The sequence below is a fragment of the Zootermopsis nevadensis genome, unplaced genomic scaffold (genome assembly GCF_977971745.1).
Source record: "Zootermopsis nevadensis isolate Lab colony 2312 unplaced genomic scaffold, Znev_1.0 Znev_ptg000013l, whole genome shotgun sequence".
Lineage (NCBI taxonomy): Eukaryota > Metazoa > Arthropoda > Insecta > Blattodea > Termopsidae > Zootermopsis > Zootermopsis nevadensis.
In genome coordinates, this window is record NW_028259145.1 from 15,891,921 (window position 1) to 15,910,158 (window position 18,238).

General features: G+C 38.7%; 1 protein-coding gene across 3 annotated transcripts in view; it reads left to right on the forward strand.

Moving 5' to 3' along the window:
• Positions 1-16,877, forward strand: part of LOC110830645 (alkaline phosphatase) — a 226,828-nt gene extending 209,951 nt beyond the window's left edge. For all 3 annotated transcript variants that reach the window (XM_022065792.2, XM_022065806.2, XM_022065797.2), the window contains 5 exons: positions 1,601-1,808; positions 2,253-2,393; positions 10,678-10,872; positions 14,379-14,581; positions 15,200-16,877. In XM_022065792.2, coding sequence (XP_021921484.1) covers positions 1,601-1,808; positions 2,253-2,393; positions 10,678-10,872; positions 14,379-14,581; positions 15,200-15,544 — 1,092 coding nt within the window. In that variant the 3' untranslated portion in view covers positions 15,545-16,877. The remainder of the gene's footprint in view (positions 1-1,600; positions 1,809-2,252; positions 2,394-10,677; positions 10,873-14,378; positions 14,582-15,199) is intronic.
• Positions 16,878-18,238: the final 1,361 nt, after the last annotated feature.

Genomic DNA, 18,238 nt, shown 5'->3' on the forward strand with positions numbered 1-18,238 from the left:
AATCGCATACTTAGAGGCTGATCAGAATAAAAGGTTGCGTGAACCAGAACAAACTTTTATAGTGTAGCGACTTTGAAGTAAAAGATTTGGCTAATTATTGAACCCTAATTATATACACACCTACTTACGTAGGAAAAGTAGGTTTAGTCGGCTAAAAATGTACTTAACACGGACTTACACAAAACAATAGTGAGTATATTAAAATTGGAATTGGAAATAGACTTATTCTGCACCACGTATAACACAAAATAAGTCAGATACCTAAATATCTGTTGTGAAAAATAATTTTGTCAACACTCAAGAAATTGCCGGATTTAAATAGCGTAGATCTTTCCCATTTGAAAATAGCTGATTTTAATTACTTTCTGCGTTGTAATAATACCATGACAAATTTATAATGTTCGTCAGAGAAGAACAACTTTCTATGATCGGTTATCTATGGTCAGATGATGTGAAAATTATTGCAGTCTGCGGATGAATTATATTTCTTTAGGGCAATAACTTTGGCAGTCTGGAAAAATTCAAAGGACAGCGGATGAATTCTTATGGTGCGCGTTTTTCGTGGCAGTCAATTGTGACAGATGATGCGGAGGGAAAGTAAAACGACCAGCATATCCGAAGAAGAATCAGCATTTGTGCAGATTTATATGAAATGAGCATGATTCATGGAAATATAATGTGCAAGACCGGCTAAAGACGCGACATTTATTTTATTCTGACACTTGTATCTTCTATAGATTGTAGGCTTCCTGCAGCTTAGGTAGGAACATTTCTAACTTTCTCAAGAATTATATTTCGCAAGACAATTTTGTTTTTGGCGTTCTTTTTTTAACCAAATGAAATTTGTTTAGGTAATGACTTTATCCATATCCTGAGCTCTTGCGCACAGAATATTCTGGTACTTTCTGTTTGGTAAGTGTAGAGACTGGCAGCAACTAGACATTTCCCCGTTTACTACAAGTACGGAGGGTGTTTTCGAACAGTCGCATGACCTACAAATGCTGGCCGCCTGCCCTCATGCAGCCAATGAGGCGCGTAGGTGCACGTGTATGCTTGGGATTATGAGATAAAATCCTGCTGAAGTATTTATCCCGTTAGCGTCAACATGTAAGAAATTATAGTAACGCGTTTCGCACGCAGGAATGGTCTAAGGGGCGATGTCTTGCGTTTACGCGGAACTTCACACTTTAGTTAGTTTTGTGTTCGTTTCTTCGTGCAACCAGTCGAAGGTCAAGTCCAAACAAGGCGTTTGCGGGTTGGAGAAAGCATTTTGCAGCATGTAAGTAGTTCGCAGTTAACTGGGCAACCATAATCAAAACTGTGACTTACCAGCAGATAGAACATTGATTAAGGAGATAATTAATTGTAACGGTGTGTTGAGTGAATCTATTTTTCATTTAAAAGAATCCACGTGTTATTATTCATCTCTAATACAACGTTATGCTAACTTTAAATAACTGAATTGATGTTCTCTTCTATACAGCCAACTATTTCAACTCCGTATTTGATTCAAAATATACGATTTTGAAAAGCGGTTTTTTAACATAAATATTCTTATCTGGCATGCTTATTTACCTACGTTTGCCAACTTTATGTGCAGGTAGTTCTTGGTGGTGGACGACGACATTGGTTACCAAAAGTAACACGTGACCCAGAAGCGCCTGGAGACGAAGGCCGACGGTTAGATGGACGTAACCTGATCGCCGATTGGCTACGCGAGAAGAAACGGAGAAGTGTAAGGGCCGAATACGTATGGAATCGTGATCAGATGGAACACGTGGATCCCCATCGCGTTGACTATTTATTGGGTAAGTAATGCGTCTGTAGAACATTAAGAAGTGTGAGTTTTCTGACGTAGGATATGTGAATATGAGACGAACTGAGAAGTTTCGGTGTTGATGTTTTGAGGTACGTCCACCTTCAAATGAAAATTAGGCTAATATCTACACATTAATCTCCTGTCTCTGTAGTTCTGTGATAATTCAAAGGGAACAAATTATTCGCGATTAGCCGAGTCGTACTACGCAAATTCAATATCCCGTCTCATTTGGCCATATTGTTATTTTTCTGGTTTTAAAATTTGTAATGCGAGATTTCAGGTTCTTGCTTCGGGGTGTATGAAGATGACCGTCTTCTGACTTATTGCGCATTTTAGTCCGATAGAAATTTACCGACGTCTTAGAAGTCCTTACTACCTTCATCATCATGGAAATAAATTATTGCCCTAATGAAACACGTTTTACGTTCTGCAGGCCTGTTCGCGTACTCTCATCTCGACTTCGAAGCGGACCGTGACACGAGTCCTAATGGAGACCCTTCACTGGCTGATATGACTCGTGTTGCCTTGTCCATCTTGGCCAAGAACCCTAAAGGATTTCTTCTGTTTGTGGAAGGCAAGTTACACAGCTCCTGTGTTTAAAGTTAAACTTGATAAACTTGGCCACTGTGAAATTTAATTGATATCTATTTACTTAAAAGCTATTTAACAAGAAATTTAAAAAAAAGTTTGAGGTATTCTCACACTCTGTAGCCTCTGACATGTCTTTTTTCTGAATTACCGAATGTATGAGATTTCACGGGTCTATGTCATCGCCGTCATATCTGCGATATGTCTCGCCCATTCCATTTTGTTTTATCACCTAGAATTTCTTCTGGAAATCTGCTGCCAAAAACCGTTTATTTTTATGTGAAAATATCGTGTTTATCATACTAATAAAACTAGCACTTAAAATTACATTCTTTGTAGAAATATAGATTATTTTTACTGCGGAAAGAAAGTTTTTGTTAACTGATTGATTATTTATTAGTTATCTAAATATCTGTGAAAATGGCTGTTTTATTATGGGAATTAGTATTCCCGTTGTCAATCAGTAACCTGGAAACGGGAATAGAGTGAACTCCCGAAACGTATAGACAATGGACAGTGTCAAATAAAATGCTCCTATAACACATGCTTGAAATTATTCAGTTTTAAATTGTCTATTCTCCTGCAAATTCTGAATCTTGATTTGCTCGCTTGCAAAATACATGACAGAGAAATACACAAGGATGTTTAATACCGCCTTTTTGACGTAAATACGTCTATATTTTAGGGTCAGTGTCATTCGGCAAAAATATGTAACGAAAAAGGGAAACGAAAAAGTGTGACTTTATTGTTATGTTACCTAGGAAACGTCATCTGTTTATCAACAAATAAACAACAATGGTTGCCTACATAGTTACCTCACCTTACCTTACATTACGTTACCTTACATTACATTCATCTATCACAGACCCAACTGAAGCCTTACTAATTCAAATTAAATAAGCAATGTCTTAATCAAACTTTACACAATTGTAAAGCGTGTATAAAGGAAATATTTAGAATAAAGAAAAATATATAAAATTCCTTTCCGTATAGACGTATTTACGTCAAATTCTCCGGAACCGTGGTTCCACTGACAACTTTTTTTTGGCTACATTGCAATACGTTAGAAGAAGTAACTGGTGGATAGGTTAGCATGTGTTGGGTTACGTTAGGTTAGGTTAGGTTAGGTTAGGTTAGGTTAGGTTGGGTTAGGTTAGGTTAGGTTAGGTGAGGTTAGATTAGTGTGTTTTCTTACTTTCGGTAATATTTTGAAAAATGTTGTGACTATTAGACACTTATGGCCACAGTTCGTCACGTCGTTACAGTACGGCACGACTAGTCACGCTTTGTCACGCATGGTCAAGCATGGTCACGCTTCGATGAAATTCGTCATTTTTTACTCTTCTGGCACCATCTCGTCACGCTTTATCACGCATGGTCACGCTTTGTTTGAATTCGTCATCTTTCGTCTTTTCTGACCAAATATCGTCATGCCTTTACAGTAAATCACGCCTAGTCACGCTTCATCACGCTTTGTCACGCTTAGTCACGTTTGTTCACGCTTTGTAAATCTTCGTTGCAATTCGTCACTTATGGTGATCCTTTGTCACGACTTGAGCGCAGGTCACGCATAAATACGCTATGTCACGCTTGAGCACGCGTGATCATCATATCACGTTTCGGCACGTCTACCTTATGTTACGTACGGCTCGATTATTTTTGGGTACATTGCAATACGTTAGAAGAAATAAGTGGTGGTTAGGTTAGCATGTGTTAGGTACGTTAGGTTAGGTTAGGTTAGGTTGGGTTAGGTTAGGTTAGGTTGGGTTAGTTTAGGTTAGGTGAGGTTAGTGTGTTTTCTTACTTTCAAATAATTTTTTGGAAATTTTTTGTGACTATTCGACACTTATGGCAACAGTTCGTCACGTCGTTACAGTACGGCACGACTAGTCACGCTTTGTCAAGCTTTGTCACGCTTCAATGAAATTCGTCATTTTTGACACTTCTTGCACCATCTTGTCACGCTTTTACAGTAAATCATGCTTCATCACGCATTGTCACGCTTTATCACGCATGGTCACGCTTTGTTTAAATTCGTCATTTTTCGTATTTTCTGACCACATTTCGTCATGCCTTTACAGTAAATCACGCCTAGTCACGCTTCATCACGCTTTGTCACGCATGGTCACGCTTTGTAAATCTTCGTCGCAATTCGGCACTTATGGTGATCCTTTGTCACGACATGAGCGCAGGTCACGCATAAACACGCCATGTCACGCTTGAGCACGCGTGTTCACCATATCACGTCGTTACAGTACGGCAACACTAGTCACGCTTTGTCACGCATGTTCACGCTTCGATGAAATTCATCATTTTTGACTCTTCTTGCACCATCTTGTCACGCGTTTACAGTAAATCACGATTCATCACACATTGTCACGCTTTGTCACGCTTTATCACGCATGGTAACTCTTTGTTTAAATTCGTCATCTTTCGTCTTTTCTGGCCACATTTCGTCATGCCTTTACAGTAAATCACGCTTAATCACGCATTGTAACGCTTTGTCACGCTTTATCACGCATGGTCACGCTTTGTTTAAATTCGTCATCTTCTGTCTTTTCTGAAACAATTTCGTCATGCCTTTACAGTAAATCACGCCTAGTAACGCTTAATCACGCTTTGTCACGCTTTGTCACGCATGGTCACGCTTTGTGAAACTTCGTCGCAAATCGTCACTTATGGTGATCCTTTTTCACAATAGCGAAGGTCACGCTTAAAGACGCTATGTTACGCTTCAGCACGCGTGTTCACCATGTCACGTTTCGGCACGTGTACCTTATGTTACGTACGGCTCGATTATTTTTGGGTACATTGCAATACGTTAGAAGAAATATATTGTGGTTAGGTTAGCATGTTTTAGGTATGTTAGGTTAGGTTAGGTTTAGGTTGGGTTAGAATAGGTTAGGTTAGGTTGCCTTACGTTAGGTTAGGTTAGGTTAGGTTAGTGTGTTTTCTTACTTTCGATAAATTTTTGGAAATTTTTGTGACTATTCGGCACTTATGACCACAGTTCGTCACGTCGTTACAGTACGGCACGACTAGTCACGCTTTGTCACGCATTGTCACGCTTCGATGAAATTCATCATTTTTGACTCTTCTTGCACCATCTCGTTACGTTTAAACAGTAAATCACGCCTCATCACGCATTGTCACGCTTTGTCACGCTTTGTCACGCTTTGTCACGCTTTATCACGCATGGTCACGCTTTGTTTAAATTCGTCATCTTTTGTATTTTCTGACCACATTTCGTCATGCCGTTACAGTAAATCACGTCTAGTCACGCTTAAACACGCATTGTCACGCTTAGTCACGTTTGTTCACGCTATATAAATCTTCGTCGCAATTCGTCACTTATGGTGATCCTTTGTCACGACATGAGCGCAGGTTACGCATAAACACGCTATGTCACGCTTGAGCACGCGTGATCATCATGTCACGTTTCGGCACGTCTACCTTATGTTACGTACGGTTCGATTATTTTTGGGTACATTGCAACAAGTTAGAAGAAATAACTGGTGGTTAGGTTAGCATGTGTTAGGTATGTTAGGTTAGGTTGGGTTAGGTTATGTTAGGTTAGGTTAGGTTAGGTTAGGTTAGGTTAGGTTAGGTGAGGTTAGTGTGTTTTCTTACTTTCGATAAAGTTTTGAAATTTTTGTGACTATTCAACACTTATGGCCACAGTTCGTCACGTTGTTACAGTACGGCACGCTTTGTCACGCTTTGTCACGCATGGTCACGCTTTGTTTAAATTCGTCATCTTTCGTCTTTTCTGACCACATTTCGTCATGCCTTTACAGTAAATCACGACTAGTCACGCTTCATCACGCTTTATTACGCTTGGTCACGTTTGTTCACGCTTTGTAAATCTTGGTCGCAATTCGTCACTTACGGTGATCCTTAGTCACGACTTGAGCGCAGGTCACGCATAAACACGCTATGTCACGCTTGAGCACGCGTGATCATCATGCCACGTTTCGGCACGTCTACCTTATGTTACGTACGGCTCGATTATTTTTGGGTACATTGCAATACGTTAGAAGAAATAAGTGGTGGTTAGGTTAGCATGTATTAGGTACGTTTGGTTAGGTTGGGTTAGGTTAGGTTAGGTTAGTGTGTTTTCTTACTTTCGGTAATGTTTTGAAAATTTTTGTGACTATTCGACACTTATGGCCACAGTTCGTCACGTCGTTACAGTACGGCACGACTAGTCACGCGTTGTCACGCTTTGTCACGCATGGTCACGCTTCGATGAAATTCATCATTTTTGACTCTTCTTGCACCATCTCGTCACGCTTTTACAGTAAATCACGCTTCATCACACATTGTCACGCTTTGTCACTTTTTATCATGCATGATCACTCTTTGTTTAAATTCTTCATCTTTCGTCTTTTCTGGCCACATTTCGTCATGCCTTTACAGTAAATCACTCCTAGTCACGCTTCATCACGCTTAATCACGTTCGTTCACGCTTTGTAAATCTTCGTCGCAATTCGTCACTTATGGTGATCTTTTGTCGCGACATGACCGCATGTCACGCATAAACACGCTATGACACGCTTGATCACCATGTCACGTTTCGGCACGTCTACCTTATGGTTCGTACGGCTCGATTATTTTTTGGTGTATTGCAATACGTTAGAAGAAATAACTGGTGGTTAGGTTAGCATGTGTTAGGTACGTTAGGTTAGGTTAGGTTGGGTTAGGTTAGGTTAGGGTAGGTTAGGTTAGGTTGGGTTAGGTTAGGTTAAGTTAGTGTGTTTTCTTACTTTCGGTAATGTTTTGAAAAAATTTGTGTCTATTCGACACTTATGGCCACAGTTAGTCACGTCGTTTCAGTACGGCACGACTAGTCACGCTTTGTCACGCATGGTCACGCTTCGATGAAATTCATCATTTTTTACTCTTCTTGCACCATCTCGTCACGTTTTTACAGTAAATCACGCTTCATCACGCATTGTCACGCTTTGTCACGCTTTATCACGCATGGTCACGCTTTGTTTAAATTCGTCATCTTTCGACTCTTCTGGCCACATTGCGTCATGCCTTTACAGTAAATCACGCCTAGTCACGCTTCATCACGCTTAGTCACGTTTGTTCACGGTTTGTAAATCTTCGTCGCAAAATCGTCACTTATGGTGATCCTTTGTCACGACATGAGCGCAGGTCACGCATAAACACGCTATGTCACGCTTGAGCACGCGTGATCATGTCACGTTATGGCACGTCTACCTTATGTTACGTACGGCTCGATTATTTTTGTGTACATTGCAATACGTTAGAAGAATTAAGTGGTGGTTAGGTTAGCATGTGTTAGGTACGTTAGGTTAGGTTAGGTTGGGTTAGGTTAGGTTTCGTTAGGTTAGGTTAGGTTAGGTTAGTGTGTTCTCTTACTTTATATAAGTTTTTGGAAATTTTTGTGACTATTCGACACTTATATCCACAGTTCGTCACGTCGTTACAGTACGGCACGCTTTGTCACTCTTTGTCACGTATGGTCACGCTTCGATGAAATTCGTCATTTTTGACTCTTCTTGCACCATCTTGTCACGCGTTTACAGTAAATTACGCTTCATCACACATTGTCACGATTTGTCATGCTTTATCACGCATGGTCACTCTTTGTTTAAATTCGTCATCTTTCGTCTTTTCTGGCCACATTTCTTCATGCCTTTACAGTAAATCACGCCTAGTCTTGCTTCATCACGCTTTGTCACGCTTAGTCACGTTTGCTCACGCTTTGTAAATCTTCGGAACAATTCGACACATATGGTGATGCCTTGCCACGGTGTGGGCGCAGGTCACGCACAGGCACACTGTGTCACGCTTGAGCACGCGTGATCACCATGTCACGTTTCGGCACGTCTACCTTATGTTACTTACGGCTCCATTATTTTTGGGTACATTGCAATACGTTAGAAGAAATAGCTGGTGGTTAGGTTAGCATGAGTTAGGTACGTTAGTTTAGGTTAGGTTAAGTTAGGTTGGGTTAGGTTAGGTTAGGTTAGGTTGGGTTAGGTAAGGTTAAGTTAGGTTAGGTTAGTGTGTTTTCTTACGTTCGGTAATGTTTTGAAAACTTTTGTGTCTATTCGACACTTTTGGCCACAATTCGTCACGCCGTTACAGTACGTCACGACTAGTCACGCTTTGTCACGCTTTGTCACGCTTTGTCACGCTTTGTCACACATGGTTCCGCTTCGATTAAATTCGTCATCTTTCGACTCTTCTTCCAGCATCTCGTCACGCTTTTACAGTAAATCAAGGTATATCACTCTTTGTCACGCTTTGACACGCTTTGACGCGCTTTGTCACGCATTGTCACGCTTTGTTTAAATTCGTCATCTTTCTACCCTTCTGGCCACATTTCGTCATGCCTTCACAGTAAATCACGCCTAGTCACGCTTCATCACGCTTTGTCACTCTTAGTCATGTTTACTCACGCTTTGTAAATCCTCGTCGCAATTCGTCACTTATGGTGATCCTTTGTCACGACATAAGCGCAGGTCACGCATAATCACGCTATGTCACGCTTGAGCACGGGTGATCACCATGTCACGTTTCGGTACGTCTACCTTATGTTACGTACGGCTCGTTTATTTTGACGTAAATACGTCTATATTTTAGGGTGAGTGTCTTTCGACAAAAATGTGTAACGAAAAATTGTTACGAAAAAGGGAAACGAAAAAGTGTAACTTCATTTTTATGTTACCTAGGAAACGTCATCTGTTTATCATCAAATAAACAACAATGGTTACCTACATAGTTACCTCACCTTACCTTACCTTACATTACTTTACAGTACCTTAGCTTACACTACCTTACATTACATTACATTGCACTAAATTCATCTACCACAGACCCATCTTAAGCGTAACTAATTCAAGTTAAATGAGCAATGTCTTAATCAAACTTTACTAAATTGTAATGCAGGTATTACGATTTCGACCCATGTGCGTATTTATTGCTTTTACAATATAACAGGTCTTCAAATTCATATTTTTTAACTTCGAAATAATCTCTTCTTGAGCTGAAATATTTGAGGATATAATAATTCTGATGCAAGGAAAAGCACTTCGTCGAAAAGTATTCGACAAATGCAGGTGAAGTGTTTAAAGTATGTGTATAGTCTTATTTTCAGAGACACAGAAAAGAATAATTTTATTAAAGGAAATTCTTGAGAAATCTTTGACATAAACTACGTCATAAAAATAGAAGTGTTAAGTAAAGAAGAAGGAAAAAATGGAGTGGATAAAGAGGGTTGAGTGAAGATCGTCGAGTAAGTAGATAGGAAGACTGAATGGGAGAATACTGATCAGTGGAGAAAAATGGGGAATCTTGTTAATAATAAAGTAGGTACATCGCATATTTTGCTTATTGCATCTGTAATTCACTATCCACAAACTACTCGAATACTCTGAATAAATAATCTCTACAGCGAGTGTTCGAAATTGTAATGGGCCTACACGATTTACTGCAAATGTGCGACATAATTTTCGGCGGAGCTTACATGTTACTAATACAGGGATTTAATATCGAAATTACCAAAATATGTAGTAGAACATAAATAAACTGTAGGTATGAAACATGCATGACGCGAAACTATTACTGGAATTGTAATACGCACTGTAGGAAACCTCTGAATTCGTATCTGTTAATTACACATTGCCCAAGTAAAGTTGCAGCCAGAACTTGGTTCTGATTTAATACGTACCTGTATTGTTGAAGTTGTAGAAGTACGAGGGAAATTTAAACAATTCAGAAAATATTCATATATGTTCGTTGTATGGTAGGTGACACTACTGAGGCCAGGTCATACTGTATCTCGTGTCAGACAGTCACATGCTGAGAGTGTGGTTCAGTTGTTTTTTATTTTTACTGACTGTGACGTAAAGATGGTTGATCCACCATAAGTTTGCACCAAGGACAAGAAACGTTAATATTTATTGCCCTACAGACCTAGATAAAGGATGAAGCGGTTTCACTACCGAAATTCTGTGTAAAATCGGGTGTCTTTTGGTACAGTAATGACGGTGGTGGCAAGAATGGTACCGATGTTACCGCAGCGGGCTTGTTGTAAATTACGATTTCAGGTTTCAGAGACATAGACCTGTGTATTCATTAAGTAATAAAGATGTTTATAGATATCATATTACTCATAGAGGCTAACATGATGTTATATTATATCTAATATCATACAAATTCGACGTTATTGATGTGTGTGATATTAATAACGATGTTGCTTTTGACGAAACAATATATTTATTTCTACTCAGGCGGCCGTATAGATCATGCCCACCACTACAACAATGCGTACCGAGCACTGGTGGAGACCCTAGCGCTGGAGGCCGCTCTGTTGGCAGCACTGCCTCTTGTGGATCTAGCAGACACACTGTTGGTGCTCACTGCCGACCACTCGCACGTCATGACCCTGGGAGGACTTGCTACGCCGCGAGGAAATCCGATCTTAGGTACGACTGTTACTTAAAAATGTATACTTCATAAAATGTCGTGATATAGAGTGAGAGAGTGTGGTCACCATGAGTATAATCGTGAGCAGATCCTTAATTTATATTTATTTATTTATGTTTTTGTCTTCCGTAGTTTCTTTCGAAATATCGGTTAACGAAGAGTCTCTAATTGAACAACGCTGAATTAATAATTAGTGTGTAATTATGAAGCAGATCGTTGTATGCGTGAACACATATATAGTTCCCAAGTGGCAAAAGAGCGATGAACATGGGACGTTTATGCATTGTACCATGCGTGGTTTCTGGGCTGATCACCACAACAACAGCATGTAACAGCGAAGTCATAATACGTATCAGTACTTAACTATGAGGTTTCTGGTTCTCCTGGTAATGAGAATGACGATGAAGAAACATCCGAGAAGACAGCAATCTTACAAATTAACTGGACTACCATAGCTAAACTAAAATTAATTAAATAGAACAAGCTGTTTGCTGTGAAGTTCATTTACATAAACGAAACCAATAAACTTAGTTAACCTCTTGAGAGAGGACATGATTATTTGGGAAAAGAGGTATTTGCAGTCAAACCATGGCTTTGATACTAATATCCACGTGATTGTTGTTTACTCCGTAGAGGACACTTTATTTCAGCTGGTGCTTACCTCAATTACTGACGCAAAAGCACTCATCCCGTAAAGCAAATATGATTATGCACATAATGGTCAATGATGGGTACAGTGATAACAAAGACAATATAAATTAAATATGTACACTGTTTTCATACTCGTATATTAATAAGCATGTTGTCTTGTGCCCAAATATTCATTAATCTCTTTCTTAATACAAATTAATAATTTGAAAGTTTTGAAAGATGACAGGTGGCAAGTTCTGTTGATCTGTTTTGAAACTGCATAATACAAATTATAATCAGCTCGACCATTCGTCAAGAAACTGGCATTTTTAAACTTAAAAAATGCTTGAGGAACTACACTGTTTAACAATGCACTCGTTTCATGAATCTCTAAAGCACCTATCAGTATTACATGTACTGTCACAGAATTGTCAGATAAATTTTACAGTTCTCGTGAATGGAGTTTCGGCTACATTTCTGAAATAAAACATAGCAGCTTTGTTTAACAACAACATGTTGTCAATTTTGGAGTATTTCCAAATGCCGTTGTGTTAATAGTCTCTATTATTTCAAAACTGTTATTTCATATTTGTGGTGCTGATTGAGGAAAACATCAGCTCTCGCCACCGTTAATGAAATTTAACATTTAATATTACTCATAGGACCGTAGATGCCATGGCGCTGTGATCTAAGGCCTTATCACATATAACTGATTTCACTGGACATTTTAAAAAATTGGACTCCATGTAATGACGAACACGCCGAGGGCGTTCTGTTGTGTGTACCTCTTAACTTGTTTTGTACGTCATTAACATTTGCCATCATTCGTACCATTTACAAAGGCCGAAATTGAAACTGTAACGAACGCGCCAGAGTTGTTAGCTAGGTTACATTTTCTAACTTTTTATTTACATTATCACCGTACTTATTATAATACCCATTACGGACTTTAATGCTGGTTCTATCTTCTCCCGTGACGGCACATCGCATTCGGTTGAAGAATTCTAACAGATGATTCCTTTGAAATAGTATTTTCATAAACGCAGGGGAATCCACTTGAATAATTCATTTTGTAATGAGTCTTGGGGCTCCCAGACTAGAAGAACGACTGTATTATGTCAGTAGATCCTCGTCTGTTTACACGTGGAAAATACGCATTAGTTTTCATTCTAATGGTAGGTTGGTAGCACCACTTTTAATTATACATTTATTTTGGTCCACAGAGTGACAACCCTGACTGAGAGTTTTTGTAACTCAACTCATTCCTCGAGGAAAATTCCGGATAATATCTCACTTTAGGCCGAAACCAATTTTTTCCATATCCTTTCAAATTCATCATTCGTCAATTATCGTATCACTCGATAATACTAGTCTAAGCCACTACCAGCGTCATTAATTTAACCATAAATAAATAGAATACGTGGTTATTTATTTTGTCTCTGCCTGTAAGAGCAAACAGCCTAACGACGTTTTCCCTTACAGCCAGTGGTGGTACAGCTGCGAGGATAATAATGAAACATTTGTTGGTGTAATCGCATTACTGTGAAATTATCTTGAATTGTGCTCCGTTAATGTTTGTTAGGTAGTCATCTCAGTAACGATTCTGGCATTTACTCTGCATAACATAGGACGTTTTGTTGTCTCTGCTGCTTTTGTCCATCATGTTTGCAGCAGTCTGTCCTTTCAGTATTTCTCCAAGTACCGAGCGCAAGGAAACTACCGCCCACTATAGGTTATAGAATGTCTCAGTAAGGAGATCGTACATATCACAGTTTAGACGCAACTAGGTATTAATAATCATTTGGATGAAAACTGATGATATAAAGTAACAAAATAATAGAATTAATTTTTAATTTTTATAAAATAAGGCAAATAAGTTTCGTGACATTGGAAATAGACAAATAAAATCCTGGGAAGAAAGGCAGTTATAAGTGAAATGTACAAGTGTTTTGAATTTTCAGTTAGTAGCAGACGTAATGATAGTCATTGGTGTTTAGGGTAAACAAATTAATTAGTGAATTTTGTCTCCCCTCATAGACGAATATCAAAGAATTTAGTAATAAAGTGAACAGGGGAGATATTATATGTGAGTGGAGGAATTAAGACGACAGAAATAATTGCATAATGAAAAGTTTCTTAGTTCGTATTTCCCACGAAATAGTAATGGATGATAACACAGAAGAGGTTGAGATGGGCGGTGTATATAGCACGAGTGTTGGCGTAGCAAATTTTCGTACTTGCTGCCGTGAGGAACAATTGATCTGTTCCTGAAAAAGCGCAAAACAATTTTATTCTGTACAGTCATACTCGTTTCTACGGTTATGTACACCGCTAGGTAGCACTTCTTCGTGTGCAAGAGACCCCAGGCTTGGAAATGGGAGAAGGTTAAGTGAGTCGCCTTGTTTCATCCAGGAAAAGGCAGAAACAATTCCTTAAAATAGTCTTTACAGTACGTACTCAAAAACCTGACCCTTTTTTTCATGTATTTGAGCACAATCCTTCTTGAAATGTTGGTTGTCGCCCGGCGGGTCAAGAATTATCAGTGTTTGTAGAACAAAAACTTTACCATGTGAATCCAGTCCACGTCTTTGAGATCTATATTGATATTACATTCTTATCTACATCCAGGACTTAGAAGCAGTCCATACATTCAGGCTCTCAAAAGAAGGACTTTATAAGAAAGACGAAGTTGTCCGACTCCGAGAAGATGAATGGGTGACTGGAGTTAAGGGCACCTGGCTTGTAGTGAATGGTCTCGACATTGTGGCGACGAGACAAGTCCTGTGCAGCCGGAAATTGGGTCCTAGCGGTCGTCATATTCATTGCGTTGTCAAGGGCCTGACGATTGTGACAATGAAGGCAATTTGTGCTGCAGGGGTGGACAGCAAGATGTCGGATGTGGATGGCCTGCCATACTCCACACTTCTCTATGGCAACGGACCTGGCTTCTCACAGCCTCGGCCGATACCAAGTAACTCCTCGTCCTCCGAGATGGCAGGACGTAACTCGGTGCATGGAGCAGCTGTTCCTCGGCAGTGGGCCACCCACGGGGGAGAAGATGTACCCATTTACGCCCAGGTAAGTAAGATTTTTACTCTCGTAGCTCTGTCTCTCTCTCTCTAAACCGATGTTTTAGCCGTGTGATATTCTGACTTCTACATTTGCTGACGATCGTCCATTGTCATTGGAACAACGTTGAATAGACGTTTGAAATGTCAGTTTCTCTGCCTCGTGAATGTATAATAACATTTTAATTTCAGATAGTACTAAGTGTATTACGAAGTTATATATTTTGTACAACTTTGTCCTGTCCAGCTGTAGATGAATCCAGTCCTCAGTCTCACAACCTGTTGCTTTAATATTTTCGTATCCGCTTCTAAGTCTCTACCCTCAGGATCTTGGTGTTCAAATTTTGCATTCCTGTATCTTCTGAGTGCTACGTGTCCACCCATCTCATAATCTTTTCATTTGATCACCCTAAAACAGTTTGGCGAGCTTTGAAATTTTAGAAGACCCTTGTTATGCAAAATCCTCTATACGTTATAATTTTAAAAAGCCGACCAAAAACGCTTTTACTGCGAAAACTTTGTCTATTTTCATGCTGTATAGTAAGGATATAATTCTGTCATTCGCATCGACATTTCTTTTCTGTTTTGTCTTTTTCCTGCTGGCTTAAAGATCGTTTGTTTCTGTCAGGGTCCCCTGGCATCCCACCTTTTCTCTGGTTCCGTTGATCAGAGCTACATTCCTCACGCCATAGCTTACGCTGCCTGTCTTGGCGAACACAACCAGCGCTGCAACGGTGGCCCTGATAACTACTCAGCCAGTGATCCGGGTCCTGCCGCTTGTTCTGCTCCAGCACCGGAATCCAACCCCGGTGTCGTCCGCGACGGCGTTGTCGTCGCTAGTAGCGTCATGGCCGACGACAGCGCCACTCCAAATGCTGCGGCTGCGAGCAGATACAGTACAAGAAACTACGCAGTATGTAAAATGGTGCTCCTTCTGACTACTGTTTTCTCGTATGGCTTTGAAGTTACTTAGTAACTGAAACACGTGAAGTGAGAAACATCTATTTGTCTTAACCGAATTATTAAAGGACTGGCAAAATGCTGCCATGGTTTAAAAGTCTGAAATGAAAAGATAACTGAGGAAAAATGTTTTTAAGAGGTGTTACTGAATGCAAATATTATGAAATATTCTATAAACACTTGCGGGGTCTGTCCATAGAAACGGAACAGCAAAATCAGACCACACACTGAATAAAAATAACATATGGCCTGTATTGGACTATAAATAATATTTAGATATATAGTTTCCGTTAATCTAAACCAGTGAGTAAAATTATTTCTTGGACAACTGTTCCTTCGATTAAAATATTAAAGCCGGCACGGAAACATTATTTATTTGTGATGTAAAAAATTAAGCAAAGTGTTAAACTTGTAGAGATACGAGTTTCCATTTTACCCTTTCGTCTATTATAGATCCTAACCAAATTTAATGGAGAGAAGTTATTGCGTTGCATGTAACTGGTAAAAAGTGGATAACAAAAATTAGGGCCAGAATTATTTCGAGATTTCACAGTGACTGCAAGCGATTTATTGCGTCTGCAATAAATAATTATCGACTTCCTCAGTTCCTAATAGTTGGTTACGAGAACAGCCTAACCTAACCGGACCTAACCTAACCTAAGGTTATCTTTAGTCATTATGTGATTGCAATATGGTTTGTGGAAGCTGGAAGTAACAGAAAAGTTTTCAAAATTAAGTGGCACATTTGCAGTTGAATATTATTCTGTAACAATTTGCAGTTCTTCGTCAGTCAGCGAGGAGTGAGCTATAACAGGACGACTTTGCAATAAATTGCAAACCATTTTATTTAAGTAGTGTTGAATCCAAATTTTCTTTGCAACCGACAATTCTAGACAAATCGAGTAATCTGAACAGCAGCTGGTTTTATGGAAGTGTTGCTGTTTCAAGCATCTACAAATAAATGGCAAGTCTGTGCGTCTAGTAACAATGTCAATGTCATTCACACATTTGTTGTGTATTCTGAGCCCACTCCTTTGGTTGTAAATGTCTAGTGATTATAGAAACTTAATGTTTTAGGGCACAGAAAAAAGAATATTTATTTTTCGCGAGAAGAAAGAAAATGTTACTTATATTTTGTGATGCGTTATAATATTAAAAACAAACTTAACTAAATGGTTTATAGTTCAGATTTTTGCTTCCTCGCTTTGGTTAACATTCGTATACGAAAAGGAGTGAGAAAGAGTTTGATACGTGAAAGCTGATACCAGAGAAGATAAAATGTTGAATTGAAATAATGTATGAAACATACTACAATAAAGGTACAAGAGATGGATGGAATATTCAAACGTAATCGTTTTAATTACAGGGAATATATTATTCGCTCAAGAGTACCCATCTGTTGTTAGTGTATAACTCTTTTGTATTTGGGACTGAAATATATGTTATGAAATTACCCGTTAGGATGCAGGATGAAATGAAACTGAAAAAGAAATAAGTGTATGTTATGTATATAAATTAAAGTAGGTGTGCAAAATCTCTTTTACGAATAATAACGAAAATCGGATGCTGAATAATATATTGTTACCCTTTTTATTCATAATTACCAGTTAATCTGTTGCCTATTCGTATGCATTATATCATTTAAGGAATTAGCAAAGCGATTTTGTTACTTCACTTTTCTTAAGTTCTTAATGTTTAAAACGGAAAACATATTCTTCTTAACAAAAACATTAAAGTAAGAATTATATAAAAGGCATGTACCCGAATTATTATTTTGTTTTCATGCAGAATTTGATTCCTAAGTGATTTAAAAAGGCTCGCCATTCTCAGACGTTTAATAGGCTGTGTAGTGAAATTTATGCTCAGAGACCAAAACTCGATTTAGTATTTTCTTTTTCCTTATATTAAGCATGGTATTTTCTTCGATCTGTTGTTATATTAGAACGTGAATTACGAATTTCAGAAAAGTTATCACATGCACTATGCCGTTTCATTGAAATACAATACACCAAGGTGATGCGCATTTGAATAGGGTGTTTGAGATACACCGCGTAGTTCAGCCTCAGTGCAATGCAATTTGCATATTGCAGCAGCCCAAGTGGACCTGCGGTACACCTCAAATGACTGGACTCATTTGCATATAATTCTCCATCCCTCCAATAGCGACGAGTCGGTTGGAAAATTTGTAAAATAACACGAATTCGCTGAAAACTTCACACGGCTTATGTAACATGGTTAAAATGAGTATCTGAGCTTTATTTATTTCAGTAGAAGAATGAAATGTGTGAGATTTCAGATTTTCTTAGCGATAAAAATTTAAAATATTGGTTTATGATTGAGAACGCCGTTTATTCTCTTAACAGTTAGTAGTATTTCAGAGGGATTTTTCGCTTCTAACCTGATGATAGAGGTAGAAGGTTCCTCAGAAACATTGGTAACCACCTACAGGACAACCCAACGTCATACTTCAAAAGCCCACAATCCAAATGAAACAATTTATCCTGAAGCGATCTGTTTTATATAAAAAAAATTGAATAAGTTCCGCGTGTCTTATATTTTACATAATAAAGTGTCCGAATAATCGTATTTGGTGCACGTTTGTGGAGTTTCTTAAAATAATGTTTAAGATCAGATGAATAATTTTGCAGGCAACCAAGATAATTTATTCTGCACAAAATACACATTCAGCAACCCTTTATTGTTTTTT